The following is a 23,909-nucleotide window of genomic DNA, read 5'->3' on the forward strand; positions in this document are numbered from 1 at the left end:
ACTCAGAGCTGCCTCTTGCCCAGCAGCGGGGAGAAGCAGCACAGATTCCAAACCCACACCAGATTCAGTGAGGGAAGGAAGTGTTTCTGTAGGGCCATGAAATCCGCTGAGTAAGAACAAACTGCTTTTCCCTTTCAGAAGGGCCTGTACACTTCGCCGCTTAAGTCCTGCAGCCGCCGCCCGCGCCCGCCCCCTCCCGGCGCCGTCCCTAAGGATTCCTTCCTCCCGGCACTACTCCTCCGCCGTGCCCGCACCCAGCCGGCCCCTCTGGAGGCGGCGCACACGGAAAGGGGTTGACGGACCCTAAAACTTATGCACATCCTGCCTGTGACAGCCATGCGCCGTGTCCAATACATATCGAGAGCGCCGAGGCAGGGGCCAATGGCAGAGCGGGGCGGGGGGAGGTGGCCGCGCGCCGGGAGCCTTGGTAACGCGCGGGCCGCGTGTGGCGAGTGCGCTTGTTTGGGGATTGTCCTGTCCCGCTATGAAGATCGAGGAGGTGAAGAGCACCTCGAAGACGCAGCGCATTGCCGCTCACAGCCATGTCAAGGGACTGGGGCTGGATGAGAGCGGCACCGCTAAGCCGGCGGGGGCCGGGCTCGTGGGGCAGGAGAATGCGCGGGAGGTGAGCGAGAGGGGTGGCAGGGCCCGGCTGAGACTTCCTCGGGGCTCTGCAGTCTCCACCCCCGTTGATTTGAGAGTCTGAGGGGCCCCGGGCGGTGTGGGGGACAGGTCTGGGTTGTACTGGGTATTCCTCTAAGTCCCGTTAGTGAGTGAAGTTAGAAAGACTTTGTCAGCGCTCCTCCGTGTATTCCGCTGTGTGAGAAGCGATGCGGGTGATGAAAGATATTCTTTACACCGCAAAGCTGGCTGACACCAGAGTCTCCCAGGTTTTAGGCGTAGAAGTTGGGGCATTAAAGGCAATGAAGCCTACAGAAACTCAAAAGAGATTTTGTGCAAGTGGGGATTGAAGCTTCCATTTCAGCCCAGTGTCAGGCCTGGTCGGGTGCTTTAGCAGCAGATCTGTCATTCTGAAAGTCAAAAGATTCATTTCCTGTGTTATTCTTAAACGTTTCTATGTGCCTGCAACTCCAGGAGGGGGTAAGACCTGTGCTCTTAAGTTGAGTTTATTGCCTGTGATTTTTTTTTAAGTGCCTGTGTCACAGAGTTTTAGGAAGGAGATTTTTCTGATCTTGTCTCCCTTTTTGTGTGTGTGTGAAGTATTTTTGGTGAGCTCCCAAAACCTCATATGTCTGAATATTTTCAGTAATGTTAGAACAGAAATTATAGCAACACTTGTTTAACAGTGTAAATATTTAACCTAACAGGCTTGTGGGGTTATAGTGGAACTGATCAGAAGCAAGAAGATGGCTGGCAGAGCTGTGCTGTTGGCAGGACCGCCTGGAACTGGCAAGGTACTATTTTTCCTCTTTGATATCAAATAAGGTATTCCCTAATATTTTAATTTGTTTTCAGAAGCATTTCAGGTTAGTAGTTGCACTATATTTTCATCTGCTGGAATCTTTTTCATCAACGTGTTGACATGGTTCCCTGCTCTGTATTTTCATTTGTGCCGTGTCATCAACACAGTAGCATTCAGTGGCGTCTTCAGGCGTAAGTGTGGAACCACTTCTTGTGGGTTACCAAACACATAAGTAGTATGGTCTCTGAAGAAGAGTCTGAGAAACTAGTTTCATGTTAAAAAGTCTAAGTAGTTTTTGCTTTGCTTATTTAAGACTTTTTACATTTATGTTAGATGTCAAACTCAGGTACTCACTATCATTTTGTTAAGGTGCTTTATAAATCTATGGTAAAAGGCACTGTGTGTGTCTAACTTAGTGGGACAGAGAAGGGTTCTTAGATGTGAGCAGTATGTCACACAGAATAGGCTGGATATTGATAGCTCACAGTTGGAAAGTCATATTTCGAATGAGGAAAATTAACTTTTGCTCTTGTTGTTTTGAAGACTGCTTTGGCTTTAGCTATTTCTCAGGAACTGGGAAGTAAAGTTCCTTTTTGTCCCATGGTTGGAAGTGAGGTCTATTCCACCGAGATCAAGAAAACAGAAGTTCTAATGGAAAACTTCCGACGTGCAATTGGTGAGTCTCAGAGAAAGAAAAGTATTTGCCTGGTGTTTATTTTACTTTTCTTCATTCTCAGTGGTCAGGGTGGTTTCCAGATTAGTGCATTTTGTGGGGTTGGGTAGTGCTGATCCTAATTCAGTGAATCTTTTTCCCCCACAGGAAATCTAACATCTTTCTGGGGCACCCAAGGGGCTGTGTAATGAGGAGCCAGGTTTTCTGTTTATAAACCATAATTTATTTGTTGGGTTACAATTTATTCCACTTTCTCAGATCCTCACTTCCAGTCTTTGTCTGTGACTTGAATAAAATGAAAGAGAGGTTATTTTTCGTTTCTTATGCTAGCAGAAATATCTGTAGACAGAAAAATGTGCTCTTCTATTTTATTTCAGTGATTTCACCCTACTAAGCAAACAGTCTTAATCAGGGACTCCCAAATGGCAGTGTTAGGCTGACAGTATTCCAGCAAGCACAAAGAAAGTTCCCTGCCAACAGAATAAATACTTTAACTTAATGTCTTCCTCGATTCCAGAGTGTTTTTACAAGCTTGAAGTAAATTGGTTGAGTTTGCAACACAGCCTCAATAAGTATCTAAAAATCTCTTACATAATTGCTGCTGACAGCTGATAAATGCAGTCAGAAGTGGCCTTTGTTTGTGTGAGGATTGGCTAGGGGTAGCCTAACTGATTTTAGTACTGGACATATTAGCAGTTAATTTTCCTGGTTTCTGTACCATGTTTCCCCTTGGACTTCATCTAAGTATTTGGTGGCAGCAAGGTGAAGAAGTCTCTCAGTTCTGCAATGAAACAAAAGTATTCCGTTGACTTCTATAAGAAAGCAGCTCTCAGTAGTCTCTGGTCTTCTGGTTACCCTGAATCTGGCAGGGCCTGGGGGAGGGAAGCCAGAGACTGAGTAGTCTGCAATATTTCCTTGATGTGATGAAGTTCCCTGTCAGAGATTGGGAAACCTGAACCTACAGATGAAACTTATGCCATCCATGTTGTCATTTCTAGAGATAGCAGTATTTTAACTCTCTGAGGTTTAACAGCCAGCTACATTGTTAGTTCCCTGCATTCCCTGAATGTCAATACAGAGACACTTCTAAACAAATATTGGTGTTCTTGAAAGATGGAACTTCTTTTATTCCTTTCTGTTGAATTCCATGTCACATTTTCATAGCAACCTTTATTGAATTTTTTTTTTATCAGTGTGGAGGGGAAAAAGTAATCTCTAAAATATTTTAAAGGACTAATCACTACTGTTTCTCATAATGGAACATTCCCCAATCACGTTTAAAATTCAGTTACATTTTAGCTTCCCTGCCTGACATATAAATAATATACAAGGGTGTGCTTTGGAATAAAAGCCCAAAAATCAACAAACAACATTTGTTTTGTTTGCACAGTGCAGTGTCAGCTGTGATTGGGTGCAAGAGAAGCTTCAGCTCACCCTTAACCACTACTTAAAACACTAATTTAGATTTTTTTTGTTTGTTTTGGAGGGTTTTTTGGGGGGTGGGTGTATAGTTTCTTATTAGCAGGTTCTGTATATAGCACCTGTTGCTCATTCTGCATTTTTATTTCAGAGGGTTTAGCCACTTGAATTTCTACAAATGGCAGGGGTGTTAACATCAATTTTTTACCTCCCTTTTTGGTTTTTTTTGGCTGACTGGTTTGGACCTATCACTACAAAGAAACTGGGATGACTCTGAGTTTACAGAGTTTTTGTTGTTGGGAGTCTTTCAGGAACAGATATGTCATAGTCTTGTGGTCAAATACTGCTTGGGCTACAGTAGAGAGTTTGTAATACCTAAGAAACATTAAAAGACAGAGTGGGAAATGAGAAGATGGAATTGTTGTATGGGTTAAAAAACCTTCAGCTGAGAGAGATTAATCCTATATAGATCTTATTAGCAGCTGGCAAGAATGATGACAGTAGCTAATGTTAGAGCTCAGCTGCAGTAAAAAATAACTACTGGAATAGCCACTTAAATAGCATATCTCTTCCCTGTGTCTCCAAACTGTAACTGCCAGTAAATCAAACAGGCACTATTTAAGTCCATATAGTGCTATTGAACCAGTAGGAAATGCTGCTCTGTTTAAGTTGAAGAGCTCTTTTGAGAATGAAATTTGTAGTTGATATGTACAGATTCATTTGAAAAGAAAGGATAATCAGCAGCAAGTTCAAAGCATCAATCACCTTTGTTCATCCTATGTTCATCTGCAAATATCCTTTTTATAGGCACATCTATATGACTGCATGAGATCAAAGTTGTGCATTTGAAGCAAACCTCTAGTTTGTCCTCACTGACTCAGCTTCGGTTTGCTTTCTGGGGCAGACCCTGAGCATGTGAATTGGATTCTTCTCAGATGAAGTGAAAAAGGGAAATACACATTAGCAGCACACCAAATATACACTACACACAAATGGGCTTACCAGTTTTTCAGAGCAGAATAGAGCTCCTGCTGAAAGTTTAGAAACAGGAAAAAAAACACCTGTGGATGTCCACTTCTTGGCACCAATAGTTCACATATTGCTTCACATTCCTTGCACATGCAGCCTGTGGGATGCAGCCATGTCTAGGTCAGGTTTATAATTAAGGGTTCATTATTTCTGTGTGTCTGAAATTAACTTGTATGTAAAACTTTTTATGTAGTGCTACCTAAGAGAAAGTGACCAAGAAATGACCATGTTGTCCACAGCTAATCTATTTCTCACATTTCAAATCCTGGCCCTAATTTGGGTCCAGTAGAGGGAGACAGACTCATACTTGTCAGTTCCTTATATTCCCCTATCAGCAAGTCAAGATTATTGGTGAAGTGTCTGATCTATTTCAAAGCAAAATGAAACGTTACGGAACAAGGAAAGTTCTATAAAGTCCTAATAGCCGCAGACTGGGCAGGATGACTTCCTTATATCTTGTTACAGCCCATTCATTAGTTTTGGTATGGCATGTGTGTCTCATAAAATGCTTTATGGAGTCTCTTCAGATGTGGGTTCTTTGAACTTTTATGTAGTTCGAACGTCTGCATAATTGTCGTGGCGGTGGTGATGATAGTGTTTTTTCTTTGGAACAGTCTAGCCTTAAAAGTCTTCAGCTCCATATTATTCCTCAATTTAAAGTAACTTAGTTAATTACAACACTTGTGACTAGAATAGAAGATACCCTGATACTATGATGATTACTCAACTGTCTGAAAACCAGCAAAGGAAGGATGCCATTGTCAGCTATGTTGAAGCAGTTTTAAGTTTGCATTCCAGGGGATTCTACTAAAATTTATCGAGCTTAGCTTTTGCTGTTAACTTGAAAACTAATTTGAATGAAACATGAGCCTTTTTTTAATCTCACAGGGTCCAAACACAATTGTCACTTTGGGCTATTTTTAACTCAGTTGCTAAAATTGAACATTTTTTATGAAGCTAATATTTTTCTCTTGTCTTTTTCTTTACTTTGCCGGACTTTTCTGATGGTACAAAAATTGCAGTTGTATTAGTGTCGCTGATCTTCAGTTTCAGAAGATCAACTGTTTCTCTGCCTTTAGCACAGGGGAACAAGTCAAGCAGATCCCTGCTTTGGAGGAGGTAGAAGAGAGGATACTGACACTTGCTTCAAGGACTAATAGGAACACACAGAAAGAAAACAATTTCTTGCATTTTAATAAAGTGCTTTGTAGGTCAGAACTTGGGCTGAACTTTTGCTCTGATAACAGGGTGAATATTATCACTTAATAGTTTAGTAGAAAACAGTAATTGATCTTTCTGCTTTTGAAAATTACAAATATTATTAAAGGTAATGCAGCATTCTGTGGGTACTAATGCAGCAGACTCCTGAATGGATGCAGCCTTTGATTTGTGCACTAAAACCATTCTAAACAATTTCTTGTAGGGTTGAGGATTAAGGAGACCAAGGAGGTTTATGAAGGAGAAGTTACAGAACTAACTCCATGTGAGACTGAAAATCCTATGGGAGGGTATGGCAAAACAATCAGCCATGTAATTATAGGACTTAAAACTGCAAAGGGAACCAAACAGTTGAAGGTATGTATGGTAGAGTCTCAAAAAATTCCTGAACTATTTGAGGTCTGTGTTACTGTTATTGTCTGCATCCAGTTTAAGCTCTTGATGCCCATCGCTGTACAGCAGAGATGCCAAGAGGCTGTTTCCTTTTGCTAGATGACTTTATTCTACTTCTGAGCATGTGTATCTGCTTTGTATGGAATATCCAGCAGGAGACAAGACAAATGTCTAGTTGAAATTGGGGATAAATCCACTGCTCAGTGCAGCCCCTGTTACTTTGCACTTCGGTAGAACACTCTTGCTTGTCTTGAAAAAGCTAGCAGCACGTTTAAGCAGGAGGAGGTCCTGGTGCAGTTTTGCAGCATTACTAGTACCACAGAAAAACACACTGAGCTCAGAATCTAAACTATGTTCTGTCTCAGTCTGGGACATGCCCACTCAGCCTTCCTATAAATTTATGTCTGTGGTAACAAATGTACAAGAAGGATCTTGTTTGGTTTGTCTTTTCCTGATTCTTGACCAAACTTCTGAAGGTGATTTTTGGAAAATCTTACCTTCTTCAGTATAAATTGTTCTCTCTGGCACATTCTGTCACTATGCTCTAGGGAGTATTTGATAGAGAACTGGAAATTGAGCTGGTAGGCTGCCAGCTCAGACCCACTTTCCCTTTGTTTTCTTGTCTCTGTCCATGTTGTTCAATTTCCCTGTCAGAGCGCAAGAGAACTGAAAGCTGTCTCTATTGTTAAGTATCATCTTCCATTCTTCACTCTGAAAACAAGAAGATGCAGAGCAAAAGTGAATAAACATGTACTGAAACAAAAGCTTCTAATGTATTCCATATCCACACTCCCTCACTCAGCTCCACAGAAGATAAAAGCTCAAGAAATCAGGTGGCATCATTCTGTGCTATGGCCAGAGTTTGTTTTAAAAAGTTTTGCTAGAAAGCAATAGAAATGCTGCTTCCCAGGTATAAATACCTGGTCACATTACAAAAAAAAACATATTTTGTGATACATGTTTCTAGCACTTGACCATCACTTCCTTCAGATAGCAGATTTATTTCTGGAAGAAAGCAAGCTCCGTGCATCTGCTTTTCAGATTTGTGCTTTAGCACTATTCCAAATGCCACAGCTTTGGGGGGAGTTGCAGTGTAATTCTGTCTGGTGGGAGTGAGCTTTAGAATAAATGTTTTTTCCTTGATTACCATGACAATATGGAACTGTTTTGACCAACTGTGGTGCTTGCTTGTCTCCAGCTGGACCCAAGCATATTTGAAAGCTTGCAGAAGGAGCGAGTGGAAACTGGTGACGTTATTTACATCGAAGCAAACAGTGGAGCCGTCAAGGTAAAAGAGAAGTTCTGCACTTCTGTGCAGGTGTATGTATTCTTGCAGACCTTTCTCTGCCTTTGTCAGAAGGCTCTGATTTATTAACCTTAACTGACATGAAATGGTTACATGTAAGTTCTGAAAAGAGCCCAGTGTTTTCCTTATCTGGAGAGAAAATTCTCTCTTGCACTGAAAGAACGTGGTCATCTGGTTCACAATTAAGGTCACCTGGCAAGGAAGCTATCACTGATGCTGTCTGGATGAATTTTCTTTTCTGTAAGATCAAGACATCTTTAAGGGAAAGGGGGTAAAAAACCCAAGCCACTTTAGTCATTTTCAGGCTGACATGTGCATGTATTTAATCTTTCTTTTATCGCTCTGGTATTTTCTCCACAAGATATATACATGTAGAAGGGAATGCTGCATTAGTTAGCATTCTTTTCATATCTGATTTAGAAAGCAGTGTACAGAGATGCTTGCTGTTTAATGGATGAGCATAATATTTTTGTATCATATAATAAATCACCCACCTACAAAGGAGTCTTCAACAGTTCTCCCAATCTCTGGTTAATCTGCTGGATTTGTCCTTTAGCAAGAATTGCATACAGTCAGAAGAAGGGGAGAGAGAGGAGTGGAATATTCTTGACACTGAGAATATCAGGTGTTTTTCAACAGTTTTTGAGCTTTGATCAGTAGATAGGGTATGCCTGTTGCTAAGCAGGGAGTGGGATGTCTGAATTGTCAGCTGGAGCTTGTCAGGACTGGAATAGTGAACTAAAGCCCTTTATCTTTATCAAGTTGGTGCCACTCAAGGTTTTGGCACTGAAACTAATTCTGTACCTGGGTTTCTCTTCTTTGCCTTTCCTCAGAGGCAAGGCAGGTGTGATATCTATGCTACGGAATTTGACCTTGAAGCTGAAGAGTATGTTCCCTTGCCAAAGGGTGATGTGCACAAGAAAAAGGAAATTATTCAGGATGTCACCCTGCATGACTTGGATGTGGCCAATGCTCGACCTCAGGTATCTGACTCCACAGATGAAGTCTTTACTGAAAAATTATTTGACATATATGTGATACTTACTAGAATAATCAAGGAGGTGTTGAAATTAGAGCTGTCCTAAATCACCCTTAAAAATTCCCCTGTAGGAAAATCAGCAGGTGTGAACAGTCTAGGCTGTTCCTCTTCACCAGAAAAAAGACATTACTACTTTCTCTCCCAAAGGAAAGTTGCCTACAAATAGGAGGTAGCAGCAGACAGATCTACATCGCTTTTTTGGTTGAAAGTTGTGAACACAGATGAATTTGTTCTGCTCTGTGTCTGTGGTTTTGAGGCCATGAAGTGGAAACTGCAAGGACTATAATAAAAGGTCACTAAGTATTTTTGACTGCTGTGGATTCTGTTGACGATCCTGCTTCCTTCAGAAGTGTTTCATAGCCTCTTGTTAAGTTTTCTTGCGACTTTCTGTAGATCTCTGAACATACTGCAACAAAGAACTGAAAATGGGAGAATTACTCCTTGCTGCATCTTAACATAAACCTGTTACTGGGGGGATTCCATCTGTCTCACAAACAAACACCACTAACCATACAGTATTTTTGTTTAAAGACTGACATCCCTACAGTCACATACAAGCCCTTTACCCCATCTCAAAATGAACATAATTTTTCCAACAAAATAATTTGCATGTAAAATCCAAGGTGTTCAAAACTCTTTAAAACTCAGCATAATTGCTCCTGTGTTTACAGGCTGAACACCTACTGTGTATGCAGGAAATCCAAGTCTCTGCATTCCTTGAGAATTTTAGTACTTAAGAGCTTCTCTGTGTCAGTATTTTAGAAGAAGATTATCTGACTGTTTCTTTCATGCTCTCCTAATGAATGAGGCTAGAGAAAGGGTGAGGAAGTAGCTAAATGCATGTTAAGAATACTCCCGAAGTGGTGACCTAACCTTTGACAAAATTATCAGCTACTGTTGCTGTAATGTACCAAGCTAACTGCTAGAAACAACTCCAAACACTTTCTGTTCTCTAAAATTCTCACAGTATGTATTGACTCTGTGACCTTGTAGCTGATCCATAATGTTCTTCTCCTAGGGTGGGCAAGACATCCTTTCTATGATGGGACAATTGATGAAGCCTAAGAAAACTGAGATTACTGGTATGAATCCTGCCTGGTATTTTCAGACCAATACGACCTATATGTTTGCAAGTTAGAGAAGGATTGTTCCTGCACCATCTCTCAGTGAATGCCTCCATAATGTTTATCCATAAATACTCAGATTGCAAAAAAACAGTGATAGAGTTGCTAGGATTGCAATGGCTGGAAATGGTACAACATGTTATTGGTTCACACAGAGAGAGATGAAATACAAAGTGTCCTCTGTGCCTGTCTGCCTGGGGAGAAAGCGTTCAGAATGCTTAGTGCCATCCCCCTTCTCAGAACACTCCTGCCAGAAAGCATGAGCTTCAGGTTTTGACAAAGAGCCAAACTGAAGAACAAAAGAATCTAAAATATGTTGTTAGGATGTATGCCTGCAGGAAGCAACCATACTGAATTTCTGTGGGGCAGTAAAATGGCTTCTAAAGACCCTAACCTTGGCTTAGTTTAGATGGGTCTTCGTTAGGCAGGTGCTGTCAGTGCACGGCTGCTTTTCCTACCTACACATCATTGCAGGGGAAAAAACATGATCTGTTTTTGCTTTGAAAGCAATGATGTTTCAGTGAGTGACTATCTAAATTTAGATCCAAGTTTGTTTCAATACCTAACTTGAATGGCAGTCTTTTGAAGTACTTTGTCTGCACCAGGGGTCACTTTCTTATTCTAATGTCAGATTTATTATCATCTTGCATAGCTGTGACACCTATATGTTCACAGAAATTTTATGTAGCCTTGGTTTTGTTTGGGTTTTTGTTTGCCTTTTTTTTGGTTGTTACACACATTTCTTGCTGAAATACAGTGGCCATATTTTGTTCTTTCAGTTTTCAGCCATGCCTGGAAACTTTCTCAAGTCTCATGTTTTAAACTGAGGCTTGACTGACTACCCCCTCTCCTCTGCCAAGCTCCCTAAACCCACAAAAAGCAAGAGTTTTTCGTAAGCCATGTGAGGGGACACAGACTACCTCAGTGAAGTGCTAGAAGTTTAGTTTAAATCTATTTTGTTGCACAAATGTCTCCCCAGCACAGCAGTGAATGCCACAGAATTTCAGTATCACAGAGATTTTTCTTTTTTTCCCTGTGTTGGTAAAATACCAAACCATGAAAAATGCAAAGAGAATTGTGCTTGCTTTTAGTCTTTCACACAGACCTACAGTTCTCTAGCAGAGCAACTAACAGTCTCTTTTTGTTCTCAGACAAACTTCGAGGAGAGATAAATAAGGTGGTAAATAAATACATCGATCAAGGCATCGCAGAATTAGTTCCAGGTGTACTCTTTGTAGATGAAGTTCACATGCTGGACATTGAATGTTTCACATACCTGCACCGAGCTCTGGAGTCTTCCATTTCTCCCATTGTCATCTTTGCTTCCAATCGAGGGAACTGTGTTATCAGGTATGATGTCTGAAATTGAATTTTTCACTTTTCATTGGTCCATAAACCTCAGAATTGGCTGTACAAGCAGTTAGAAGCATGGAAGGCTTTTGTCCCCAGTATTGCACCTGTGATAATCCCTGGGTTGTAAGACGCATCAGTGCTTAAGAACTGCTTGTGAGCTTCGTGATGGGACAGGCATTTAATGCCAGGCTGACTGAGTTAAACAGAATGGAATTCTTCCTTTTACTTACACTGACTCATCCTTCTTTCTCTAACAGCTTTTGAATTGTCTTATTTCCTGGGTGATCTGTAACACTTACCTTTTTCAGTGGATACCTCAACACATCTGTTGCTTCCACATTAGGGACCTCAGAAGCACCAGGCATACAAACCTCTAATATCATAGTTCACTGCTCTCTCATTTTGCTGTTTGCTATCCCCATTGCATCAGACTTCAGCTTCCCATTCTTCCTGCTAAAGCATGTCATGGTTTAGCCTCTCCCTGCCCTTCATTATTTCCTGCTATGTTGGTCTGGCTTTTTTGTCATTCTTTGGTCTTACCATCTAACTTGTTTTTCATCTCCACAGCAGTGCGTGTCTCCACGTCAATATTTTGCACCCACACAAGACATTCTTTGCATGTTCAGTAAAAGTGTTCTCCTCTTTCAGATACTTCCTTATGGTCTACTGCTAATTTGTGGTCTAGGTTTAATTATGTCTGAACAAGCTGTCATTAGCAATGAGTGCTACTCTTTCAATTGATTCACTTCAGCTGTGTAACCAGCCATTCCTTTCCCTCTTAGCACCTCATCTGGTATTAATATTTCTCTGCTTGCATTGCTTAGAAGTTAAACAGTTTTGAAGGGCTTATCACCTTGAGGTGGAGATTGCAACACTGTCTTTGTAAAGGCATGAAAAGACTGTCTTGTTAAAAAGTAGAGCAAATAGAGATCTGCCAGGGTACCTTCACTGCAGATTTTTGTTATGAAAAAAAATGTTTAAGAAGAAAAGATTTCCATAGAATAATTGTGTCAAATATGGCTAAAGTAAGCCCTTAAAAGCAAGTTTATAACTGTATATTGCTATCTCAAGTAATGAGTGATGCTCTGATTTGCCTGCTGATGACTTCTAAAAGAGTTGGGGAAAAATGAATTGTTGATTCTGTAACCTCATAAGAGCAGAAATCACTTAGGAGAGTGTGCTGTTGTCTCAAGTCTACAGCAGAGGATTTCAGGGCATTAATTTCTCAATAGCCAAGCCACAGTGACCGAATATTAGCATACTAGCACTCAACTTAGAATGTAGTTCTCTACCAGCACTCAACTGTTTTTTACCTGTAATCTCTATAGATCTTACAAAACGTGGGTGCCTGTCACTTTTTTACTTCACAGCAAATTGTGGTGGAAAACCAAGAATAGGTGTCTCTGCAGCCTTTGCTGTTGGGCGTTGTACATCAAACCAATAAAATGGTTGTGGGTCTAAATCCTGCTCTGTACCTTGCCCACAGACCTTCACTTCTCAGTTTGCTGGATTGCAAGCATGGAATGTAATCACTGCAGTAATCACTGCAAGGACTGGGGAAAGGATTGAACAGACTAATGACTTACTCAGCAAGAGGGGATGTTCTCCAAATAGGTGACAGTGTATATAATTTCTACTGATACTGCTAAACAACTTAGTAAGAATTATTTGTTCCTTGCCAGAAGATACTTTGGAACACTAGATAAGACTGCATCGTAAGATACAAGGCAGGGAAACGTGATGGAAAGCACAACCTCTTAAGTATTTTTGAGTGGCATGTTTAAGGGCTCCAGAAACTGTATTTGTTTCCCTTGGGCTGACCAGTATGACCTTCAGACAAGAATGTTTTGTGTCTGTCTGGGGAGCGTGTCTCTCTGGAAAGACACAAGAACTGTAAACGAGTAGATGTGTAGTCCCTTAGGATGGATTTTGGTGAACTCGGTGTGCTGAACTCAGAATGGTATCTGATCTGGTGTCTCCTTTAGAGGAACAGAGGATGTAGTGTCTCCTCATGGAATACCACTGGACCTGCTGGACAGAGTGATGATTATTCGAACCATGCTGTACACACCCCAAGAAATGAAGCAGGTAGGCACAGCATTTTAAGAGAAATTCTAGTCTATCAGGACTACTGCTACATCTCTGTATATGCTGTTGCTGTAGAGCTGTTTAACACTTTGTGGTCACCAAGTTTTGTGCCAGAAAGCTTACCGCTTCCTCAATGCATGCTGCTTTAGTAACTGTTTATAGTAAGATGGTTAAAACTATGCATGCAGTTCCTCTGTCTGATTTCCACCCCGTGATGGGTCCTGCGGTTGTGAAGCCTATCTAGGGCTGAAAGTGACATCTTGCTTGCTTGAAATAGTGTGATGGGTAGCTGACCTTATCTCTTGCACAGATGTGCTTTGCGTAGACTTTGCAGATTCCAGCAGGCAATGCTTTTTCAGGTGCTATGAGATGAAGTATTACATTTTGGGACCTTTGGTCCCAGACATCAAGCAAACTCTTCCTCAGTGTAAGAGATGAGAGGGATCGAGGAATGCCACTTCATGCACTGTACGACAGCTTTAACCTACTAGGCCTGTCTCCTTGAACTGGGAGGATTTTCATGCTCCTAGCCAAGTTTGGAAATGCAAGCACAGTTAAGTGTTGCAGAGAGATGCTCTTAAATGCCTGGAACTTTTCCTCTGCAGCCATCACAAGGTATTGTGTATCGATTATAACGCTCGGGTGCCATTATGATGCACCGTGTCAAAGATCCCCCTCATTAGTGTCTCAAAGCTGTGAAGTGACACAGTGCAGAAGACATTAAGGTTTATCATGTCAATTCTCTGTATTATTTAAGAGATAGTGTCAATGAAGGAAAGCATTGTCAGGAGATAATGGTCTCCTCCTGCTGGATAAGTGCCAAGGTGAAGCTGAGGCATTTATCGAGTATAAACCTAGAGGCTAAGCTTCCTTTCTTGAGGAGCTTTTCACATATGGCTGTTGTGAGCCCTTCTCAGGATAATTTTTTGGTGCCTTAAAGGACACTTTAAAGCATTGTGGTACAGCTTACAGTAGATGCAGCCCAGTGATTTAATAAGAAGATTATGTTTTGTACAAATAAAGGCATGGTTTTCACTCATTCTGGGGACATTGCAGACTCTCTGCACTTCCCTGTGCTGTATCTGAATTTTGTGTAATGAGGGGAGTAGGAACATTTACTCATGAGTTATGTTTTGTTAAGGTTGCTGTATATAACACCTGCCTGGCGTGCTGTATTATAGTGCAGATAGTACACTACTAAAGAGCTTGTTTCTGAACTGTTGACTTTCAGAAGAGCTGGATAATGCTGTGATTTCCACTCTCCACAGGGGTAAAAGAAAGGCAGTGTTTACAGTAGCATTTCCTAAAGCTAAAAAGAGTCCAGACATTGTCCCATATATCATGCTCCCATAGTGAGGTAATCTCATCTTCCCATAGATTAAGGCTTTTAAATGACTTCTCTCAGGAGAAGAGGAGGAATCAGTATCAGTATCACTAAGGTTGAAAGAGACCTCAAAGATCATCAAGTCCAACCTGTCACCACAGACCTCATGACCAGAGTTACACTTAACTTTGATTTCCAGCTAAATACAGTTGGGGGGCTTTGAAAATACAGACATCCATAAATTTATTTCTCTATTTTTGCTCCCATATTTTTCATTCATGCTAGGCAGTTTTCACTAGGATTTTTTTGCATGAGACTCTTTGCCTTGACCTTTCCCAACTGGTTTATCAGCATATTAATTGTCTGTGTATTGTTTGTAACTAGTTCAAAATACTCCTTTTTGTATTGATAAAGTGAGAGTCCCATTGTGTAGCTCCACTAAGAGTAAGACCCACAGATAACCAGAACAGGGAGAAAATTCACTTATGCATATTCTAGTCAGGTGTTGTTGTAATCAAACTTCCTATCATATTAGAGGCTATAACTGGGACATTTTGTTCCTAATGAATTTTACTTGATAAACTGTTATTTTCCTATTTCATAGCAGCTTGCTTATATATATATTTCCTGGGTTAATGGCTCAGACCCCAGCCCTTCATTAAGGCTCACCAAACAGTTATTGTAATAAGGTTGTTAAAGATGTGGCATTCAAGATACCTTGCTTCTAGCAGGGAAAGAATAAAGGAGTAGTATTTGAAGGAAGGGAAGGGGATGTTTAGGTGAGCTAAAAGAGACTAAAAAACTCTTCAATCTGAAATGAGCAAATGCTGCTGCAAATTGCAGTATTCAGTATTAACATCTTAGCTCAGCTTCCTGCCATCTCAAGCCCCTCTCTAGCTCTGTTCCCTACCCTGACTCCTCTAGCGCATTTTTATGGCTTTAATTTAAACGAGTGCTGCTTGATATCTTGTTTACAAAGCTGCCAAAGTGAAAAATACCTGTATTATATGAGGCTTGCAGTTCCAGAGTTATCTCAGCACTACAACACAACATCATTATCCAGTCTGCCCCTTATCACTCAGCTGGTAATACGCACTGCCGAGAGACTTGTGCCACTTTTGTTACAGCTTTATATGCTCAGGCTTATTGGTGATATCTTGCTCTCCAACTTTGTAAAGATCTTCAAACTGGTACAAGCCTGAGACTGTTCTTGAAAGATTAGATTCTTCTTAGTGATTTTTATTTTTATTTTCTACTTGCAGGAATAGGTGAATCATAGAAAGTAACTTCTGATTTATTTTACTATCTTCTTGTCAATTGAGTGAAAAAAAGAGTGTGAGCTGCTAAGGAAAGGGCATAGCTTTCTGCAGGGCTCTTTGGAGGGCATTACAGTGTAGTGGCAATGATATACTGCAAAACTTAGTAATTGACTGGTGGTGTTGTCCACGAGATTCCAACTGTTGCTGCCTCCATACTTCTTCTATTTTTTGTTGTGTTAAGTTCTCATTCTGCTCCTTTTTTAGCAGGTACACTTTGGTAACCATGCAGAGTTAGTATGTGGTAGTCCAGATATGTTACTTGACCTGTCTTATGTGATAATGAGCTTTTCAACATTGCACTTGTCTATTCAGAGACTTAGAATTGTACAAATTCTAGTTTAGTAGTAAGTTACACTAGGTTAGTTCTCCACATCATCTCACTTTTTAGCATGTCTCATCTCTAACCTGGCAGAGTTGCCAGACTACTCTAGTCATGAGGTCTGTGGTGACAGGTTGGACTCGATGATCTTTGAGGTCTCTTCCAACCTTAGTGATACTGAATACTGAATAAGCAGCTATCCTGATTGACTGGGCTGGTATCTCACTTAACTCATTCATCCCAACAGATCATAAAGCTTCGTGCACAGACAGAAGGAATTAATATTAGTGAAGAAGCCCTAAACCATTTAGGGGAAATTGGTACCAAGACAACTTTAAGGTAAGTTGTGTGCTTTTCTCTTTGGTATGACTGGGTCTTAAACCCACTGTAGGACAACCCACTTTTGGAAGTGAGACAAATGTCTTCCATTCAAGAATGTGGTCTAACACTGAAAAAATACAGTGGTAATTCTCTTTCCTCTTTTAAGGAGTATACATGCTGGAGAGTCTTGCACATTTTTTTTATACTGCTGGTAGAGCCATGTGTTTCCTAACAAATCTCCCACCCCTGCACTTATTCCATTCACTGGGAATGCTGGAACTGTAATTACTCATCAGCCTCTGTTTGATCGCAGGTACGCTGTGCAGTTACTGACCCCAGCTAACCTGCTTGCCAAGATTAATGGGAAAGACAGCATTGAGAAAGAGCATATTGAAGAAATAAATGAACTTTTCTATGATGCCAAATCCTCAGCAAAAATCTTGGCTGATCAACAGGAGAAGTACATGAAATGAAGAGCTGATACCAAGTTAGATGCTTTGAAGTGGCTCTAACCCTTACCCAGGGCTGGCTTAGTTATCAAGTGAGAAATTGTTAATGGTTTGTCTCTTTTGGGACTGAAAAATATTTAAATGCTGGACTGTTTTGTCAGGCCCAAATTAACTGTTAAGTGTTCCCATTTCATTAATCAACAATAAGATGCTCCATGCTGTGTGTAACATCTTAGTCTTCCTTTTATGAGTGTATATGAAATGAACAGCTCTTGAGCCATCAGTTTTGTCTTTAGATTGCATTACAGAAGAGCTCTAACCGAAGTCAATGCTTAAGAACAGTCTATTTTCTTTATGAATGTTGTTTTAAAATAGTTTCCTTTCACAGATGAGAACTTGTTTTAAAAAAAAAAAAGTGTGTCTGAAGTGCTTTATAATAAAATGTTTCAAGACTATTGGGAGCTTGCATGTGTTTGCCCTGGGTGTTAACCTGCCTGAAGAACCAGCCAAAGTAAGTTGGAATTAAAAAAAGACAGATCTGAGTAAAATGGAGCTGCAACACAAAACCAGATCTACAGCAAAGGAAAGAAATGGTAATGGGACCTTTTAGAAGTGCTTACTTGGCTGTAGGGCTTGGGTTTTATTTTCTGAAGACCTCACCTGAGAATGCAAAAGCACACAATGGTAATTATCTTCACCCTGTTTAAAGCCTTTCTTCCAGAGCAATTTAACCTTTCTTTGGGTTTTCTTAAAGGGAATTAAATAAAAGTTGTTTTCCACCCTGGCTGGCTGTTTGTTTTTACACTCTGTTCTATCCCCACTTCCTTGATCTCCTGGAATCAGGAACATTTTACCAACTAAAAGTGAAATCCTGCTTTGCATGAACTTAGCCTTAGCCTCTTGGTCACAAGGTGTGCTTCCTTGTTTTGTGAAGCATGGATACTTGATTTCTTCACAGCACTGTGAGATTAAATGATTTGAAGATTAAGACCCTTGTAACACTGCAACATCTATGTAACCATCTAAATTGATGAGCTAAGAAAAAAGTTGATGGTTTATAAAGTGAGTAACTTCATATTCTCTATTAGAAACTGTCTTGATTTAAGACACTCTCTGTACAGTTGTTTAAGCATGGGTCTTGGACTAGGGTGGGAAGGGAAGAAAGAATAACATGCCATAGGTGTCCACTTTTAGACACCTACAAAGTGAAGATAAGTTTTCAATTAATACTTCCAGCTTATCAAAATTATTAACCCACATTCCTGAATGAGAAGCTTTCTGACATGAACCAAGCAGAGCTACTCCATTTTCCATGAATCCCTCACAGAAAGTTCTTGGTTCCTCACACTGGGAGATTCCCAGGGGGCATTACATTAGGCAAACTGGGGCAACTGCTTTTTTATTGTGAAGGTAAAAAGCACCTCTGTTCTTCATTTGCTAAATGGTCACAGAGCCATAGCCTGAGTGTTTTCAAAGTACACTGCCATGGCTTAATTGCTCTGTGTCAAATGCAACAAAGCTTCCTGGTTAAATCATAGAATTCTGACTTCTGAAACTAACATGGAATCTCAGTCATAGTCTTTTTGAGGAAAGGCTCCAGCTGCTAAAAGCCTCTGTCCTCACCCCACATGCTCCAGAGGCTTGTCTCTTCCTTGCACTGCTTGTGGAAATTGCTAATGATTTTTCACCTCTGGAAAATGTGGCCTGGAGAGCAGAGGCTGCTGGGGGGCGGGGAAAAAAAAGCAGAGCTGAAAGCAAACTGGATAGTTTGTATTTAGTAATGTTTTGATCAATTTCTACCATCTCAGTCATGTAAAAACTCGTCCCATTCTTCAAAGAAAAATGCAGTCATTTGTCAGCCAACCCTAATTAGGTTTTGTGTGTCAAATAATCTATCTACTCCTTCCTCTACATCTGCAACTAAACAGCAGTGATGGAGATATTTAATGAATGTTTTGTGGGTTAATTGAATATTTTTGGCCAAGGAGCAGTCCTCTTTCAAACCCAAAAATCCTCTTTCTTACTGACTCCGAATGAATAAAGATTGCAATGACACCACAGTGCTTCTGAAACCTCATTTTACTGTGGCAGGGTGGCGCGTTCTGGTTTAGGGCTGTGGCACGATGGAAAGACCCCGTGGGTGAAGCTGCTGCAGGGTCAGAATTGAACCTTTCTTCTCTCTCGCAGTTCAAAAGTCCTGCTTGGCAATGATGAATGTAATTATCTGAGAATATAAGTACCATTTCTCTGTGAGTTTTCATCCAACTGATCAATTCAGGGAGAAGTTTGAATAAGCCCTGAATAATTCTGAATGTCAGAGCTGTTCAAAGTCCCGGTCATCATTCGATGCAGTTGGCTTTTTTTACTGATAAAATTGGCTCTGTTCACGCAGCAGCAAAAGATCTACTGGGGCAGTGAAGGGTGGTGCCTCCTGGAATACTGAAAAGAATCTTAAGACCACAGGTAGGAGAGGGCAGAAAGTCTTGCTGCTTCTTTGGCAAGCCAGTTATTTTTTTGCTTACAAAATGTTCTTTCTAAAAATTCAGGCTCTGTGAAACTGAGAAGAAATCTCTGTTCTCACAAGTAGCAAAGCAAGTGATTGTCTCTAGAGCTGGATAGCCTGCCAGACCTCAGGGACTGAGCAAAGACTGAAGGAGAAGTGACCTGTGTGCCACACACTGAACATGGGCAGTTCCACCCGCCCCTAGCTCTGTAGCTGACTTCATGACTGATGGTACCTGTCACCTGAGACTGACTGCGGGTACTGAAGTCTGCTTTAGGAAGAAAACAAGACCTCAAAACACACACAGGCAGAAAGCAGCAGTGACAGATCTAAATCAGCATTTTTTCCAAACTACCATTGATTAAAAAAGTATTTAACAAGCATTATGTCACCCTGTAAGAGCATCCTTACATCTGCCACCTTAGCTGCAGCCATTGGTCTGTGACAGAGCAAACAATCCCCAAAAAGGAGCAAAAACCCAAAGGAGAACAGCAGATCCAGGTGCAGGATGCACTCAGGAGGGGATGTTACCAACCTGCTCTTCCCAAACCCTTGCTTCTGCTGCTGCAGGACTTGGTACAAATCAACTCATGACAAGAAGGGCCTCACTTTCCCACCCTCAAGGTGATGTTTGTACAGCAGCAAATAAGCCCCTACCTTGTTTCTGGCCACGCAACAGCTCCGGAGAGGTCTCTCCTGAGGGTGCCATCTCTGTAACGGCCATTAAACGTCTACAAAAGACGTAAAGCTGTGATATAAAGGGAGAATCCTTCTACACTAAATGGTGAGCAAATGTTTATCTAGCCTATTAAGTGACGTCCAGCAGACTTATTGGTGTCAAAGCTCTGCCCATGAAAATAGTCTTTCATATTACTGATAAAAATAGTTCTGCTGAAAGAATCACTGCACCGTGCACAATAGCTACTGCTGAAAGAGCTTCACGAAAGGAGAGGGATACTTAACCTGACGCAAAGCTGCCCCTCGATGTGGGGAGGCACACGCAGCAAGGAACGTTCCCACCAAGTAAGTTTGGTTATTAATATTAAAACTTGAAAGAACAAACTATTATTTTAATTCTGCTCTTCCTGCTTTCCCCAAAGGTTGCACTCCGTGCATTAATCTTCCCAGCGAAGTTTTTACGACCGATTGCCTGCACACTGTGAGAAGTTTCTCCATCCATTACTCGCAGGGAAAGGGGCCCTGCTGTGTAGGAAAATATTTGTTACATCTTATCAGGGTGACACATAATCTAACAACAATTACAGCAAGCCCATATTTTGTACTATTTCGGTTTCAATGTGAAAAATAGTCCCAATATTAAGCCCCGGGTGGGTGGGGGTTATAGTAACCAGTTGAATATTACAAGCTGTGATTTCCTTTTGACATGGGGTGGTGCTGCACTCAGACTGTGCTCCAAGACAGTGGGTACACATAAATCCAGTGTACGTGCCTCCTGTGCTGATTGCTGCGGTGTGGTACCAGCTGGAAGTTGATTCCACCTCTTTATACATACTGAGGTTAGAAATCACCATGTCTTTAGAATAGAATAAACCAAGTTGGAAGAGACCTTCGAGATCATCGAGTCCAACCTATCATCTAACACCATCTAATCAGCTAAACCATGGCACCAAGCATCCCATCAAGTTTCCTCCTAAACACCTCCCGGGGCAGCCCATTCCAATGGCCAATCACTCTCTCTATGAAGAATTTCTTCCAAACATCCAGCCTAAACCTCACCTGGCACAGCTTGAGACTGTGTCCCCTTGTTCTAGTGCTGGTTGCCTTGGAGAAGAGACCAGCCCCCACCTGTCTGCAACCTCCCTTCAGGTAGCTGTAGAGAGCAGTAAGGTCTCCCCTGAGCCTCCTCCAGGCTAAGCAGCCCCAGCTCCCTCAGCCTCTCCTCATAGGGCTTGTGCTCCAAACCCCTCATTAACTTTGTTGTCCTTCTCTGGACACGTTCCAGCAAGTCAACATCTTTCCTAAACTGAGGGGCCCAGAACTGGACACAGTTCTCCTGTGGCCAAAAGCATCTCAGATTCAACTAACCTCTATGAGGAAAAAAGGGAGATACTCTGAAAACAGACCTAGCTGGGAGACCACTGAGGTCAAGAAGACACAAGATCACCCATATCCCAAAAGCTTGCCAGCTCAGAAACTGGTCCAAATGGCCTCAGTGGAAAAACACAATTGCCCTCTGACATCAGCCTTTACTGTTTAAACCTGGGGTACCAACAAAGAACAGCACCAGGGTGTACACAGCACTCACAGTGGGGTATGGGCTGTGCTGAAGAGCAGTAGGCATGAGACAAGGGCGTAACCTTGCTTTAGTGACACAGGATGGACAGAGGGCATGCTGGTGTTACACCCACATACAGTTTCAGACCCCACATCCTCAGCACCATGGCAGGACCACAAAATGCTCACTTAGAAAACCCTTCCTCTGTGCTGATGCCTGCACAGACACTCAAGAGAGTGAAATAGACCAACATTCCTCAGGGTGGGAAACACTCCAAAGAAGCGAGGATAATAATGCTTTTTTCTTATTTTGGCAGAGGATACCCTGGTCATCAACAGTCATCCCTAGCAGGAGTCATGAGTGTATTTTAAACTCCACTATTCTCATCCAGCCTCAGAACGCTCAGAAGCACACATGAGCTTTTCCTGCCTAATGTTTCAATACATACATAAAGGAACAAAAGCAAGTACCCAGCTCTGTGTCAGTTTCTGGGAGCTGAGCACAAACACACTCCAGGCTCTCAGCTCACCAGCTGTACCTCCTCTGCTGCTTACTAGCATTGAAGTTTGTGCATCAACCTACATATTTCAGTTGTGCACATCCAAATGAATCCTTAACACCAGACACACAGCATCGATATGCTGGGAGTGGGCGAGGTTACAACAGCAGAATCTATGTAATGGGAAGATTTTGATAAAGCAAACAGGTCAGGAAAAGAGCAGACCTTTTTCCTCTTGGCTTATTTTTTCCCCCTTAAACAATACAAATTAAGAACCAATTCATTTTTTATTGCAAACACTGTAAACAACCTTCACCTGGGGCTTCTTGTGGGGTGCCAATCACAGATTCCCAAAGAAGAGAGGTCCTAATGCTGCTCATTTGACCTCATAAATTTGCTACCTACCTGGCTCTGCTGGAGTCCCAGCCCCTGCCCCCCAAGCTCTGCCCCTGCTCCTCTCCACTGGCTGAGAGTCCCACAAATGCCAGCAGAGATTCTGATAATTTTCTGGTGTAAAACCAGGCAAACCAGAAGAAAGAGTGGAGACTCAAGCACATTTCAGATCAGAAACATCTCCGATGGGTGGAAGGGATGCAGGCACAGCAAGGAACCATGCTCACATCTGCCTCTCAGCATCTGCAGTCAACACTTTCTCTCTCTCCCAAAGAAAGCAAGCTCACATTCCTGAGTGTGCAATGAAAAGCAAGAAATGGCACAACCTGAGATTTTCCTGCCTGCTCACCATGGCCCCTGGTCCTCAGCCCTGCGTGGATCCCATCTTTCATGGGAAGGTGGAAACCACAGGGATTGTCAAAGGCAGCTCAAATACAAACCCATTAGTGCCTTTACTTCCACACCAAGTTCCTGCAGCACAGGAGACAGTCAGTGAGCCTGGCTATGGGCTCCTACACTTTGGGACAACGTGGATGCAGAACAAGGCAGGGGTTTGCCTTCATCCAGCCTTGGGCTGAGCTCCTGTTTCAGACTGCTGCTGCATGAGCAGGAAGAATGGGGGTGGTTCTGTGATCTCCATAGCAAAGTCCATTTGCTTGCTAAATATCTTTGCCAACCAAGTGTCAGTGAGGACAAAAACAGCATTCCCATCACGTGCCTAATCCCCTAGACCTGGAACTCTGTCCTTGCAATTGCCAGTTCCCTGGTGCACTGAACTCCCCAAGCCAGGATGAGCTCTGCTTGATGAGGTGCTCCCACAGGCTTGTGACTATTAATAGTTGTGTTCTAGGCCAATTACTCATTCCCTCACTACCTGGCCTGCTGTTTTCTGTCCTGAGTTATTATTGCACCTCAAAGCCAATGGTGGCAACAGACAGGTATCGAGCATGGGGATGGTGCAGACCACAAAATGGATTTTAGTTCCAGAATAATCTGACTTCCCAAGCAGCCTGACTGAATCTGATGTTACAGTCAAGGGCGGTGAGGTCAGCATCACCAGATCACAAAGCACTCCAAACTGGCTTGCAGAAGTGGCATCATTGCCCAAAGAGAACAGTAATCTCACATGGAACCACAACATGTCATTATGCCCTCCCCCCTGCCCACTGAAGCATAGAGTGCTACTGCAGATGCTGCTCCCTGTGTCATAGGCACCAGCTCCCTGCAGATGCCAGGGAGGCCCAATAGCACGTGCCTCAAGACCTACACTCAGGCAACTGAAGAGCCCCAGCACATTGCTACAAAGATGGAGAATCTGAGAAGAGATTTTTTTAACTGTCAAGTAGAATTATAGAATTCACCAGGTTGGAAAAGACCTTTGAGATCATCAAGTCCAACCTGTCATCCAACACCTTCTAATCAACTAAACCATGGCACCAAGTGCCTCATCCAGTCTCTTCCTAAACACCTCCAGTGATGGT

The 23,909-nt window shown here is 42.0% G+C and overlaps 1 protein-coding gene across 1 annotated transcript; it reads left to right on the forward strand.

The window, feature by feature from the left end:
• Positions 1-400: 400 nt before the first annotated feature.
• RUVBL1 (RuvB like AAA ATPase 1) lies at positions 401-17,252 on the forward strand. The gene is made up of 11 exons (XM_068163782.1): positions 401-625; positions 1,329-1,415; positions 1,967-2,099; positions 5,968-6,119; positions 7,354-7,443; positions 8,295-8,444; positions 9,519-9,582; positions 10,776-10,974; positions 12,963-13,065; positions 16,275-16,366; positions 16,662-17,252. Exons 1-11 carry the CDS (start codon positions 485-487, stop codon positions 16,819-16,821), a joined length of 1,371 nt encoding a protein of 456 aa, XP_068019883.1. The 5' UTR covers positions 401-484; the 3' UTR covers positions 16,822-17,252.
• The last annotated feature ends 6,657 nt before the right edge of the window (positions 17,253-23,909 follow it).

Source organism: Melanerpes formicivorus, unplaced genomic scaffold (genome assembly GCF_026170545.1).
Source record: "Melanerpes formicivorus ecotype bairdi unplaced genomic scaffold, bMelFor1.0.p_v2 SCAF_74, whole genome shotgun sequence".
In the NCBI taxonomy this organism is placed as follows: Eukaryota; Metazoa; Chordata; class Aves; order Piciformes; family Picidae; genus Melanerpes; species Melanerpes formicivorus.

Bases quoted from the DNA above. Each gene is read 5' to 3' on its own strand.
- RUVBL1 (XM_068163782.1), top strand. From the start codon at position 485: ATGAAGATCGAGGAGGTGAAGAGCACCTCGAAGACGCAGCGCATTGCC. The intron at 7,444-8,294 runs GTAAAAGAGAAG...GCCTTTCCTCAG, and splicing joins CAAACAGTGGAGCCGTCAAG to AGGCAAGGCAGGTGTGATAT. The intron at 8,445-9,518 runs GTATCTGACTCC...TTCTTCTCCTAG, and splicing joins TGGCCAATGCTCGACCTCAG to GGTGGGCAAGACATCCTTTC.